This window comes from Saimiri boliviensis, chromosome 12, assembly GCF_048565385.1.
Source record: "Saimiri boliviensis isolate mSaiBol1 chromosome 12, mSaiBol1.pri, whole genome shotgun sequence".
Lineage (NCBI taxonomy): Eukaryota > Metazoa > Chordata > Mammalia > Primates > Cebidae > Saimiri > Saimiri boliviensis.
Window position 1 is genome coordinate 82,393,239 of NC_133460.1, and position 13,447 is coordinate 82,406,685.

At 51.2% G+C, this 13,447-nt stretch overlaps 1 protein-coding gene across 1 annotated transcript; it reads left to right on the top strand.

The window, feature by feature from the left end:
* Nucleotides 1-323: 323 nt before the first annotated feature.
* MARVELD1 (MARVEL domain containing 1) lies at nucleotides 324-5,859 on the top strand. The gene is made up of 2 exons (XM_039465312.2): nucleotides 324-2,626; nucleotides 4,904-5,859. The coding sequence occupies exon 1, from the start codon at nucleotides 561-563 to the stop codon at nucleotides 1,080-1,082; it is 522 nt and encodes a 173-aa protein (XP_039321246.1). The 5' UTR covers nucleotides 324-560; the 3' UTR covers nucleotides 1,083-2,626; nucleotides 4,904-5,859.
* The last annotated feature ends 7,588 nt before the right edge of the window (nucleotides 5,860-13,447 follow it).

Consider the following 13,447-nt stretch of genomic DNA (forward strand, 5'->3'; position numbering starts at 1 on the left):
AGCGGATGTCAGTTCAAAATCAGCACTGCTGAAGAGCCCGGAGGCCCGGGGTGGGCGCTATGGCAGGAGAGAGGGGAAAGGAGAAGGCAGGGCGGGTAGGGGCGGCCCCAGATGTGGCAAACTGGGCTCAGCAGCGCGAGGGCGGGCAGGGCTGAAGCCCGCGTCGGGCTGGGGGATGCGCCCCGCCCTGGCCCGAGGACGAAGGAATCCGAGCTGGGGGCCTGGCGCAGAGGGTAAAGGGGGGCGCCAGGGTGAGGCAGACGGAAAGAGAGATGGCAGGAAGCCGGGAGGAGCGCGCGGGGGAGGAGACCGCCGAGGGGAAGAGAAAGGGGCGGGTTGGAGGGCTGGAGAGCGGGAGAGGGAAGGCGAGGAGGGCCGAGGGGAGGAGAGAGGAGAGGAAGGGTGGGGAGAGGAGGAAAGGAAGAGAGGACTAGGAGGGGAGCAAGGCGAGGAGGCCGCGGCGGGCGCAGCGGGCACCTGGGCCGGGCCGCCCCGACGAGCAAGGCGCCGCCATTCCGCTGCTCGGGGCGCCGCCGCCGCCGCCGCCGCGCCCGGGGGCCATGCTCCCGCCGCCCCCGCGCCAGCCGCCGCCCCAGGCGCGTGCGGCCCGCGGCTCGGTGCGCCTGCAGCGGCCCTTCCTGCGCAGTCCGCTGGGCGTGCTGCGGGTGCTGCAGCTGCTGGCCGGCGCCGCCTTCTGGATCACTATCGCCACCAGCAAGTACCAGGGCCCCGTGCACTTCGCGCTCTTCGTGTCCGTGCTGTTCTGGCTGCTCACTCTGGGCCTCTACTTCCTCACGCTGCTGGGCAAGCACGAGCTGGTTCCCGTGCTGGGCTCGCGCTGGCTCCTGGTCAACGTGGCGCACGATGTGCTGGCGGCCGCGCTCTACGGCGCCGCGACCGGCATCATGAGCGACCAGATGCAGCGCCACAGCTACTGCAACCTCAAGGATTACCCGCTGCCCTGCGCCTACCACGCTTTCCTGGCGGCCGCCGTCTGCGGCGGCGTCTGCCACGGCCTCTACCTGCTTTCGGCGCTCTACGGCTGCGGCCGTCGCTGCCAGGGCAAGCAGGAGGTGGTGTGAGGCCGCCCGCTCCGCCGCGGCCCGGATCGGGGCGGGGGACCCCCGGGAGACCAGCGCCCCCAGTCCCTGCCGCCGCCCCGCGCGGGTGCGCCCTGGCACCCTCCCCCTCCCCTCCAGCGTTTCCACTGTCGCCCGCGCCCAGGGACCCTGACGCGCAGCTCCCGCCCGATTGCATCGCCGCCGTCGCCGCCGCCCGGAATCCCGAACGCCGCGCCGGACGCGCGGTCTCCAGGGACCAGCGCAGGGCTGCGATCCGAGGAGCGGACGCACGCTCGCAGACTAGCCGCCCCGAGGCCAAACCTCGCGGTTCCAATTCCCTTCCCTGCTGAGACTAAGACGTGGACAGGCGCCGCGTAGATCCGGGGGAGGCTCCCAAATTGGAACCAGGCTTCTGGCTGCCCCCTTCCCTCCCACCCCGCGGTCGGAAGCGCACCCCCTTCCCCGGCCCCTCGTCCAGCCTCCCGTGCTGTAAAACGCAGGAGCCCGGCCGCGGGCGGAGCTGAGAACAGGCCTTGGCTGATCCCGGGATGACCGACGAGTTTGTTTTTAGCTTGGGATTGTGCGGGCGTCCTGCTAAGCCCCTCCCAGCCTGTCTCTCGGTGGTGGGATGTCTTGGCGTGGGGCCCATCCGCCAAGGTGGGGACAGATAGGAGGAGCCGGTGGGCTGTACCCTTACACTTGTGTAGTCTCCTCTTGCCTCTGCCTACTCCGCCTTTGTCCTTCAAGTTTTTTGCAGGCCAGTCCCAAACACAGGCTGACTGTCTTGGCCTCTCCGTAACCCAAGTGTCTCCCCAGCCTTCCTTACCTGCTTCTGCCGCCGCTCTCATCTCCCCCCATATCTGTTTGCATTAGGAGTCCCACAAGCATGGCGGAATATTAAGGTGAACCCCACCCCTTCTTACAGATGGACACCCAGAGCCTGCTTTTGGGAATAGCCAGAGTAAGATTAAATCGGTACTCGCAGCCCAGCGCTATTTGCATTAAAAGGGTGCGTAAGTCAGGACCCCTGGCTCAGGAGCCGCCTCTTGAAAAGAGCGTTTCAAGGCCAAGTTGGTTTGTCAACGGTGCTGTCACCCTTCTTGGAGATGCTCATTAGCTTAGCAAAGACTCTGAGAAGTTTTGCTGTTACAGAATTAATTTCGTTTACTGTATTAGCTGCTCCTGGGCCTGGAGCAGTATTCCTGCCTGGAGGTTCCCAGCAGCCCTGTGCTGTCCCGGCTCTCATTCATGCCTAAGTCTGTTTGAAGATTTGGGGAGCTCCTTCTCTTTCTCTTCCCCAGGGAATTTCTCTAGCAGAGGGAAGGGACCCACCCCAGTGAGGAAGGAGATTGCTGCCCCTCGCCAGAGACCTGAACTGGGGAATGTGAACATTCCTTGATGTTGTTGGAGAAATGAAGCCAAAGTTATTCGGATAGTTTTCCCAGTCTAAAGGAAAGTCACGGCAAGAGATTCTGGCGCTGACCTGCAGCAGCTGGCAGGGTGGGTCTCGCTTACCAAAGAGAAGAACCACTCTCTGGCGCTGGGGTGACCTGCTGGCTGGGCCTGTAAGTAAGATGCTTCTTGGTTTTCTGTAAGGGGTCATGGTCATTTGAATAAAAAGCACAGAGCCTATTTATTTTCCAAAAGTTAAACAGTTTTTATTCAGAGCAAGTTGGAGAGGTGACAGTAATAATCACAATATCTCCAGAGTTGTGAAAATTCAGCCTTTTTGCTAAATCCTTCAATGGTCTGCTCTTTTATTTTTTCTTTCTTTTTTGTTTTGTTTTGAGACAGAGTCCACACCAGGCTGGAGTGCAGTGGTGTGATTATGGCTCACTATAGTCTTGATCTCCTGGGCTCAAGCAATCCTCTCACCTCAGCCTCCCAGAGAGCTGGGACTACAGGCACCTGCCACCATGCCTGGCTAATTTTAAAAATTTTTTAGAGGCATGGCTCCATTATATTTTGCATGCTGGTCTTAAACTCCTGGGCTCAAGAGATCCTCCTGTCTCAGCCTCCCAAAGAGTTGGGATTACAGGTGTGAGCCACTGTGCCTGGCCAGGTCTGCTGTTTGAAAAGGCTCACCTTCTCTGGATTAGAAACTAGAAGAGGGGAAGAGGCCATGTGTTTTTGTGAGCTTGTTTTTAAAGCTTAGGTGCACAAGTGTTCGATTTCTCTGTGGAGGTTGTGAAGGTGTAGTTTAAGGGTGTGTGAAGCATGGATGTAGTTCTAGGTCTGTTGCCGTCAGAGCACCTATGTAGTTCTAACTATGTGATTGGCACATCTCAAAGCATTTTACAGGTGTCCATTGATTCTCTCAATAACCCTGCTGAGGTGAGTTCTAATGTTCCATATTCCTAATGAGGAAAATGAGTCCCAGAGAGGTTAAATACCTTGCCCAAAGTCTCCCAGCTAGTGAGTGGTAAAGGTAGGATTTGAACCCTGGCAGTCTGGCCTCTTCATGACTAGGCTATACTCTATATAGTAGGGTATCAATATGTGTTAGATACTGTTAATGTGGCTATTTTTAAAATTGTGGTAAAATATATATAAAATTTACCATCTTCACCATTTTTAAGTGTATAGTTCAGTGGCATTAAGAACATTCACAGCTGCGTGCAGTGACTCAGGCCTGTAAGACTCAGAGAGGCCGAGGCTTGAGACTAGGAGTTTGAGACTAGCCTTGGCAACATAGCAAGATTCTGCTTCTAAAAAAAGTTTTTAAAAATTAGCTGAGTGTGGCCGGGCGCGGTGGCTCAAGCCTGTAATCCCAGCACTTTGGGAGGCCGAGGCGGGTGGATCACAAGGTCGAGAGATCGAGACCATCCTGGTCAACATGGTGAAACCCCATCTCTACTAAACATACAAAAAATTAGCTGGGCATGGTGGTACGTGCCTGTAATCCCAGCTACTCAGGAGGCTGAGGCAGGAGAATTGCCTGAGCCCAGGAGGCGGAGGTTGCGGTGAGCCGAGATCGCGCCATTGCACTCCAGCCCGGGTAACAAGAGCGAAACTCCGTCTCAAAAAAAAAAAAAAAAAAAAATTAGCTGAGTGTGGTGGTGTGTGCCTGTGGTTCCAGCTACCTGGGCGGCTGAAGTGGTGATCGTTGAGCCCAGGTGGCTGAGGCTGCAGTGAGCCGTGTTCCTGCCAGTGTATGCCAGCCTGGGTAACAGAGAGACTCTGTCTCAAAAAAAAAAGAAAAGAACATTCACATTGATGCAGCCATCATCACCACCAACCATCTTCAGAACTTTTCTCATCTTGTAAAACTGAAACTCTGTACCCAGTAAAATTGTGTGTGTGTTGGGGGGGTTGTTTTCCATTTTTTTGTGTGTGAGATGGAGTCCCGCTGTCACCCAGGCTGGAGTGCAATGGTGCGATCTTGGCTCACTGCAACCTCCGCCTCCTGGGTTCAAACCACTCTCTTGCCTCAGCCTCCCAAGTAGCTGGGACTACAGGCACACATCACTATGCCCAGCTAATTTTTGTATTTTAAGTAGAGACAGAGTTTCACCATGTTGGCTAGGCTGGTCTGGAACTCCTGACCTCAAATGATCCACACGCCTCAGCCTCCCAAAGTGCCTGGATTACAGGTGTGAGCCACCACACCCAGTCAGACTGTGGTTATTTTTGTTGTTTCCTTCTCTCCTCTGGGAAATTCTGGGACACGGAGCCCCAAGTCCCCTAACTGAGTCCTTCAATGTCTCAGTTAGGCCGGGTCCCACTGCCAAGCTCTAGGAAGGGTAACGTTCCCTCAGCCCCAGCTGCTGGTGCAGTGAGAGCCTGCGGTGAGACATTTGGGGTGCCTTGGAAGCCCATTGACTTTGGTTCTCCTGTTGCAGGTTTCCATGTTGCTGAGGCCACAGAGAATACCAGAGCTGGTCACACCGACCGCTCCCAGGGCCCGCCGCCCTGGGCTGGCAACACCGTTCTGGCCTAGGCCTGCAGGAGCTTTCAGAGTCTTCACTGGCAGTAGCAGGAGGTGGGGAGAGAAATGACCTCTGCCTAGTAGTTTTCTTTCCACATCATGCCATGGAAGATCCCAGATGGGTGAAGATTGATATTGCCTTAACTCAAGAGAATTCCTGTTCTCCTTGTGCTATGGTTTGGACACAAGATTCTGGACACCTGGAACTTAGCTGATACTCCTGTACCCTAAACAATGGGTTTGACTTCCAGCCTTTATTCTTTTTTTCTTTTTTCAGATCACCATCTCAGTTACACCTTTAGCTCAGGTCCAGCCTTCTCAAGATCTCCCTCTTAGCCCCCCCAGCCCCTGGTGCTGTCTGCGGTCAGGTGACTTTACTCAGGAGCAGATATCTCCTTGGCCACCATGGAGCCTCATCCATCCACACGTGCCTGTAGCATTGCAGAGCTCACTGCTCTTAGATGTGCCTTCCCACTGGGCTTCCAGCAGCTCTGTGCTCCTTTTGTCTGCCAGGTATGAGAAGGATGTGTAAGACCGCCACCACACTCACCCTCCCTCAGGGCCCTGTGCCACAGGGGTGGCCACCTGACCTGCCTGCAGAACTTTTGGATAGTGGAGGCAGTCACATAAGCCTCCCTCTTTGGACACCAGGACTCAGTCCAGCCCAAGACCACTCTGGGCAGCTCCCATCCTGGTCTGGGACCATTTGCAGACTCAGGACAGGATTTCTATAGTGTTCTGTAAAAGCCAAAAGAGAGAGTGGGTTTGGGAAGAATGAGGGTGGCTGGGGAGAGGGGACCGATGTGCCTCATTATTTAGTGGTGATTCCTCATATGCTTTTCTGGATAAAGTTTGGTTGTCTGCTCTTGATGTGTGTGTCTTCTGTCCTGGTCCTCTGCAGTATCCCCCCATGGGAGGTCCTCCCAGTCCATCTCATTGAGCCTCACACCCTGCTGCTGGCCTCGTTTCTGCCTGTCTGGCTTCCTCTTTCCCTTTAGGAGGGAAAGAGAGTGAGTTCACAGATCTCCAGTGCTGTTAGGAGCCTGGACCAGGGGTTGTCTGAGGGCAGAAACCAGAGGGAAGAAAACGGCCTGTGTCCCTGATGGAGGCTAGAGGGAGTTCCAGAGGCTTTTGTCCCTGCTCTCAATGGGCCCTCTGTTAGGGAGCTCCATTGCCTCTCATTCTGGGCACAGAAAGACTGTGGCTGCAGCTATAGGGTCCAGTTCTAGTCCAACCCCATCATTTTATAGAAGGGGAAACGAAGTCCAGCGCGAGGTGGCAACCCGCCTGATGCCACACAGCTGTTTAGGGGCGGAGCTCTTGTCTCCTGTCGCCCGGGCCCTGTGTTTTCCCCTCCACACCACTGTGGCCTGCTCTGGTGTTGCCTCATGGACCACGCCCCACCTGTATTTCCCTCGATTCCCCACAGATTCTTTGCCCAGCGAGTTGCTGCCTGCTGACGGATGCCCTGGAAAGGGTGTGAGGCAGCGTTAAGAGGCTTCCTCCCAGGTTCCTCCTCCCTGTGCCCCGGGCCTGACATCTGCAGCCAGGAAACAGGATTCTACTAGAACATTTCAAAACTCACCTGGAACAGCTCCAGGGTGGGATCTCATGCATGTGTGTGTGCCACACCCACTGTCTTCCAAAGTGCCTTTCCAATGCCTGCGTGCACAAACATACACACAGGCACACACACCCTCTTCATGATTTGGTTTGTGATTGGAGAGTGGGTGGAGGTAAACACCATCAATGTGAGGCCCCTCCCCTCCCCTCCTCTTCCCTCTCCTGTTAGTGAATTTCTGGCAAAGTAAAAAGTGGCTCTGCTTTCCACAAAGGCTGGTAAGCCCCTGCTCTACTCTATTTTAGCGGTGGAGCGTTTTGCAGTTGAAATATGCTTCTACCTGCATTACCCTATTCGATCTTCCCTGTAGTCTTGTTTTTTCCAGATGGAGTCTCTCTCTGTCAATCAAGCTGTAATGCAATGGCACCATCTCAGCTCACTGCAACCTCCATCTCCCAGGTTCAAGCAATTCTCCTGCCTCTGCCTTCTGAACAGCTGGGACTATAGGTGCGCATCACCACACCCTGCCAATTTTTGTATTTTTAGTAGAGACGGGGTTTCATTACATTGGCCAGGCTGGCCTCAAACTCCTGATCTCAGATGGTCCACCCGCCTCAGCCTCCCAAAGTGCTGGGATTACAGGCATGAGCCACTGCACCCAGCCCCTTCCCAGTAATCTTATAGGTTGGCACTGTTGCCCCCCCAACACCTCCCACCCCGTTCAATAGAGGAATTGGAGCCCAGAGAATGGAAAGGCCTTATCCATGGTCACACAGCTGGCTAGTGGCAGGGCAGGAACTGGAAGGCAGAGGTTTCTTTAAGCCCTGTGGTCCTTTGGCAGGCTCTAAAGCTTAGTGAGAGGTTGGTTTTCCTTCCAGGAGACCAGGTGTTTAGGAATGGCCTAATCTGGCATTTCCTGCTTAACGGACTTTGAAATAAGACACTGCTTCTCAGGGACATAATGAGCTCCATTGAGTGGGAAATCGCAGGGGTTTATGTCTATTACTTTTCCTGCTTTTCTACGGATGGAGGTGGGGTGGTCAGTGGTAAAAAATGAGAATTAATAAATGAACATTTTCAGGGATAAAAGGAAAAAGGAATATGAGAGAAAAGTTTCGTTGGCATTATTTATTTACATGTTTTTTGTTTGGTCACAATAGCTATTTGTAAAATAAAGTAGTAATATATATCCATGAAAATATAATACCAATATGTACCATCAAAACATGTAAGCAGTATAGATGTGTAAAAAGTAAAAAGAAAAGCTGGGCCAGGTGCAATGCCTCATGCCTGTAATTCCCAACACTTTGGGAGGCCGAGATGGGCAGATCACTTGAGCTCAGGAGTTCGAGACTAGCCTGGCCAACATGGCACACCCCTGTCTCTACAAAAAATATGAAAAAAATTGGCTGGGCGTGGTGGCATGCTCGCAGCTACTCAGGAGGCTGAATTTGGGGGAACCTCTTGAGCTTGAGAGGTCAAGGCTGCAGTGAGCTGTGATTGTGCACTCCAGCCTGGGGAAAGAGTGAGACTCTCAAAACAACAACAAAAAAGACACAAAGTAAAAAGAGGCTGGGATGGTGGCTCACACCTGGCCACTTTCTTCATTGTTTATAACTTATCAAACATGTACAGATGTTCGTGCGCACACGTGCACGCACACATGCACACACACACACACACAGACTCATCTACAACTTGCTTTTTAAATGTAATAATAATACAGCTCTAACTCTCTCTCTATGTCCACAGAAACAGTAGTCACGGACTGCAAGAATTCTATGGGCTTTCTGGAACTTTTCTAACTTTCTTACTCTGGTTCACTGCGTTAGTCCCTTGGCTGTTCCCTACAGAGATCTTCATAAAACCCTTAAAAAGACGGTGGGGTCCTTTTCTAGCGATGAGGAAACCGACAGGGGAAGTGATTCCTCAGGCCTGTGCCCTTTCTAACCCCTATCCTGCTGAGAGTAGTGTGGATGGGCGGGAGCCCTGGAGTGGCTGCATCCCCCTCCATAGCCTGTCTTGGGGACAGGGACCCCAGGGACCAGGATTAGTGGGGGCAGCTGGAAAGAGATGAGGAGGGCCTGAGACTTTCTGGGCCCTGTGGGGCAAAGTATGCTGAGGAGCTAGTCAGAACCCAAGAGGAGCATTTGGAGACAGCCAGCAGGAGGTCTGTGGGATCCACCCACATCAGTCTCAATAGCCCCTGGAAATTCCAATCTGGTTTCTAATCCGAAGGCCCTTCTGCCTTCCCTGTTCCATGGCCTCATGGCCTCATTCTTTTTTTTTTTTTTTTTTTTTTTTTGAGACCAAGTCTCACTCTGTCACCCAGGCTGGAGTGCAGTGTGTGATCTTGGCTCATTGCAACCTCTGCCTCCTGGGTTCAAGCGATTCGCCTGCCTCAACCTCCCGAATAGGTGGGATTACAGGAACATGCCACCATGCCCGGCTAATTTTTGTATTTTTAGTTGAAATGGGGTTTTACCATGTTGGTCAGGCTGGTCTTGAACTCCTGACCTTAGGTGATCCACCCACCTTAGCCTCCCAAAGTGCTGGGATTACAGGCATGAGCCACTGCGTCTGGCACCTCATTCCTTTTGAACTGGGTGACTGTTTGGGATCTGGTAGGCATCAAGACCGTGCTATTCCTTCACCAGCACAGATGGGGACAGCGAGCTGACAGAGGCCAGAGGCGGACCCTCCAGGCTTCATACTTGCCTGTCCCTCCAGCTGGAGGCAAGTTCTCCTTGCTGCCATCTCTAGGACACCTAGAGGGAGGCACCCTGACACCCAGTTGTGAAGCACTTCTGAGTCAAGGTTGGGAAGAGGGAGAAAGGGAACTAACTTTCAGAAGGACCTACCATGAGCCAAGAACATAATGGGTGACTTATATAACATCTCTTATCCTCTCATTCCCACCAAGTAGCAGATACCCCCATTTCACAGTCGTGGAAACAGGCTCACAGGAGTAGGCTAATGTGCCCAGGGCACTTGACTATGTAGTGACTGAAACAAGTTTCAAACTCAGGTCCATGCTACCATGCCACCTTGCTGCTTCAAAGATTTCCTGGCAGATAAACTTTTTCCACAACCATCCAAATGCTTTATCCAAACTTCATCTGAGTTTTGAAATACATCTTGAGCTAATGTGGGAAAGAAAGACTGTAAGGAATAGGCCAGGAGGCTGGGCGCAGTGGCTCATGCCTGTAATCCCAGCACTTTGGGAGGCCAAGGCGGGCGGATCACTTGAGGTTAGGAATTCGACATCAGCCTGGCCAATATGGTGAAAGCCTGTCTCTATTTAAAAAAAAAAAAAAAAAAAAAGGTCAGCCATGGTAGTGGTGGGCATCAGTAATCCTAGTTACTCAGGAGGCTGAGGCAGGAGAGTTGCTTAAACCTGGGAGCTGGAGGTTACAATAAGCTGAGATTGTGCCACTGCACTCCAGTCTGGGCAACAGAGTGAGACTGTCTCAAAAAAAAAAAAGTAGGTTGGGGGTGGTGGCTCACACCTGTAATCCCAGCACTTTAGGAGGCCAAGGCAGGGGGATTGCTTGAACCCAGAATTTTGAGACCAGCCTGAGCAATGTAGCAAGACCCCATCTCTACAAAAAATAAAACAATTAGCTGGGCATGGTGGCATGCACCAGTAGTCCCAGCTGCATGGGTGGCTGAAGTGAGACAATTGCTTGAGCCCAGGAGGTTGAATTGAGGCTGTAGTGAGCTATGATTGTGTCATTGTACTCCAGCCTGGGCGACAGAGCAAGAACCTATATATATATTTTAAAAAGTTATTACAAATCTGAATTTCTTTCCAGAACTTCTCTCTTCCCAGGTTATAATGAAGTTAGGTAGTTACCTTTAGGTATAATTAGCTCACTGTGCCAAAGTCACCCTCCCGTCCCCTGGAGACCATCCTTCTGTCCACCGGCTGTGAGAAGGGTAAGTCAGACTGCCCACCGGCCCCTCCTCCCTCTCACGGCCCTGTGCCAGAGGTATGGATACCTGACCTGACTCTGAACTCTGAATACTAAAGCCCGTGCCTTTTGCAATCTTGTCCTGTTCTCTGTTCTGTTTCCTTTTGTGTCTTCCAGGCAGTTAGCATGACTTGTTCTAATTTTGGGGTGAGCTCAGACTGTGATGTCAGCGGTGAGCTCTATCTCTTATTAGTTGTCTCATCTTAGGCAATTTATGAAACCTCTTTGCCTCTCAGCTTCCTGACTTAGTAAACGGGGATAATATTAGTACCTACCTCACTGGGCTGTTGAAAGAGCTTCATGAGGTGAGGTGTGCCTGACAATTCAGTCAGTGCAATTCAGCTCTCAGTCGTCTATGTTTGTTGGGAGGATTTCATAAGATATACATAAAATGCTGAGCTCAGTGGCTGAACCGTAGTCATAGTAATAGTAAATGCTCATAAATGTGAATTCCCTCCTGCCCCCTTCACCCTGGGTCTCCCTGCACCTGAGGAATGATAATCTCACCAGCATAGGCTGATCCTTCTTTCTCATTGGTGTCTACTGTTCTTTCTTGTGCTCCTTTTTTTTTTTTTTTTTTTTTTTTTTTTGAGACAGTCTTGCTCTGTCACCAGGTGCCAGGCTGGAGTGCAGTGGCGCGATCTCGGCTCTCTGCAACCTCCGCCTCCTGGGTTCAAGCAATTCTCCTGCCTCAGCCTCCCGAGTAGCGGGGACTACAGGCGTGCGCCACCATGCCCACCTAATTTTTTTATTTTTATCAGAGACAGGGTTTTACCATGTTGGCCAGGATAGTCTCCATCTCTTGATCTCGTGATCTGCCCACCTTGGCTTCCCAAAGTGCTGGGATTACAGGTGTGAGCCACTGCGCCTGGCCTCCTTTTTTTCTTTTTTGAGATGGAGTTTCACTCTTGTCACCCAGGCTAGAGTGCAGTGGTGTGATCTTGGCTTACTGCAACCTCCACCTCTTCGGTTCAAGTGATTCTCCTGCCTCAGCCTCCCAAGTAGCCAAGATTACAGGTGCCGGCCACCACATCTGGCTAATTTTTGTATTTTTAGTAGAGAGGTGTATTCACCATGTTGGCCAGGCTGGTCTCGAACTCCTGACCTCAGGTGATCCACCTGCCTCGGCCTCCCAATGTGCTGGGATTACAGGTGAGAGCCACCATGCCCAGCCTCTTGTGTTCTTATATTAATTTCTTGAGCTTTTTTAAAAAAAGATGGCATAGAGGTGCTGAAATTATTGTTACTTTCCTAAAGCTGGGGTCCTTCTCTCCAGACTCTCAGGTCCTTCTTTGCTCTCTTTTCTTCCCTTTTGCGGTTCCCTGACTATGCCTCTTCACCAAGCAGTACGCCCTTCTGCTTTCCTTTCAGCCTAGAAAGAGGACTCACTCTTCCCATAGAGATTTCAGGGTTTCCAGTCCATCTGGGAAGAGTCGCCTCAGGTTCTCAGGTGTTAGTAATGGCAGGTTCACCGATTCCCTTCATTGAATGTTCACAGGGTCTTCCATGATTTCATTCAAACCAAAATTTTTCCAGGCAAAGGGGACATTTCCCAGTAACAGTTACGTACTTGGCTGCCCTGGCTGTTGCATATCTGGGTCTTTCACAACCTGACTTTCCTCATTTCCCTGGTGAAGTTGGTTGTCAGCTTGTTGCCTTCTCCTCACAGCCATTCCTAGGAACCAATGAACTCACTGGGTTTGTTTTTTTCCTTTTTTCAGACAGAGGATCTCCCTCTGTTGCCCAGGCTGAAGTGCAGTGGCGTGATCACGACTCACTGCAGGTTCCAACTCCTGGTCTAAGGCCATCCTCCTGCCTCAGCTTCCTGAGTAGCTGGACCCACAGCTGCGTGCCGCCACGCCCAGTCCTATTTTTTTCTCTTAAGTGAGTAACCTGGCTTAAAGTGGATTTTTTTTTTCTCTTAAGTGAATAACCTGCTGGTGATGATAATAATGGTGACATTATTTTTAGCTAAAGACATTAATAGTAATAAAGTTTCCACAATATCACTGTACTCTTGTATTCACAGTTCACAAAATATTTTTACATTCATAATGTTATCTTATTCTCCTATCAACAGATAGATGGTGTAAATAATAACCAAATTTGTAGATGTGACTCCAAGAGGTGAAGTGGTTGCCTAGATGGTTACTTTTTTAAAAAATTTATTTATTAGGGTACTTGATGTACATGAAACCGCACATACTTACAGTGGACTATGTGATGAATTTTGACATGTGGATACACTGGTAAAACTATCATCACCATCAAGGCAATGAACAGGCCAGGCACAGTGGCTCATGCCGGTAGTCCCAGCACTTTGGGAAGCTGAGGTGAGAGGATCACCTAAGCCCGGGAGTTCAAAACCAGCTTAGGTGACAAAGCAAGACTTGGTCTCTGCAAAACAAAAAAATCAGTCTTGCATGGTGGTGCATGACTGTAGTCCTAGCCAATATAGAAGCTGAGGCAGGAGGATCACTTGAACCCAGGAGTTCAAGGTTGCAGTGAGCTATGATAGCTATGATTGTGCCACCGTGCTCCAGCAAGACCCTGTCTCAAAAAAAAAAAAAAAAAAAGAAAAGAAAGAAAGAAATCGTACTCATAATGTCCGAAAGCTTCCCTGTGCTCTTTGTACTCCCTCTTCTTTCCTTCCTGTCTCCCCCAGCCCAGGGAACCACTGATCTGCTTTCTGTGATTAAAGAATTCTAGAATTTTATATAAATGGAATGAATAATATGTGCTCCTTTTGGGAGAGGGTGGTATCTGGCTTCTTTTACTCAGCTTAATTATTTTGAGATTCATTCATGATGTTACAGTAATGATAGTTCATTTTCATTGCTGAGTGTCACGCTATGGTATAGGCATACTATAATTTGTTCAGCCTGTTGATGGACATTTGTGTTATTTCAAATTTATGATTATC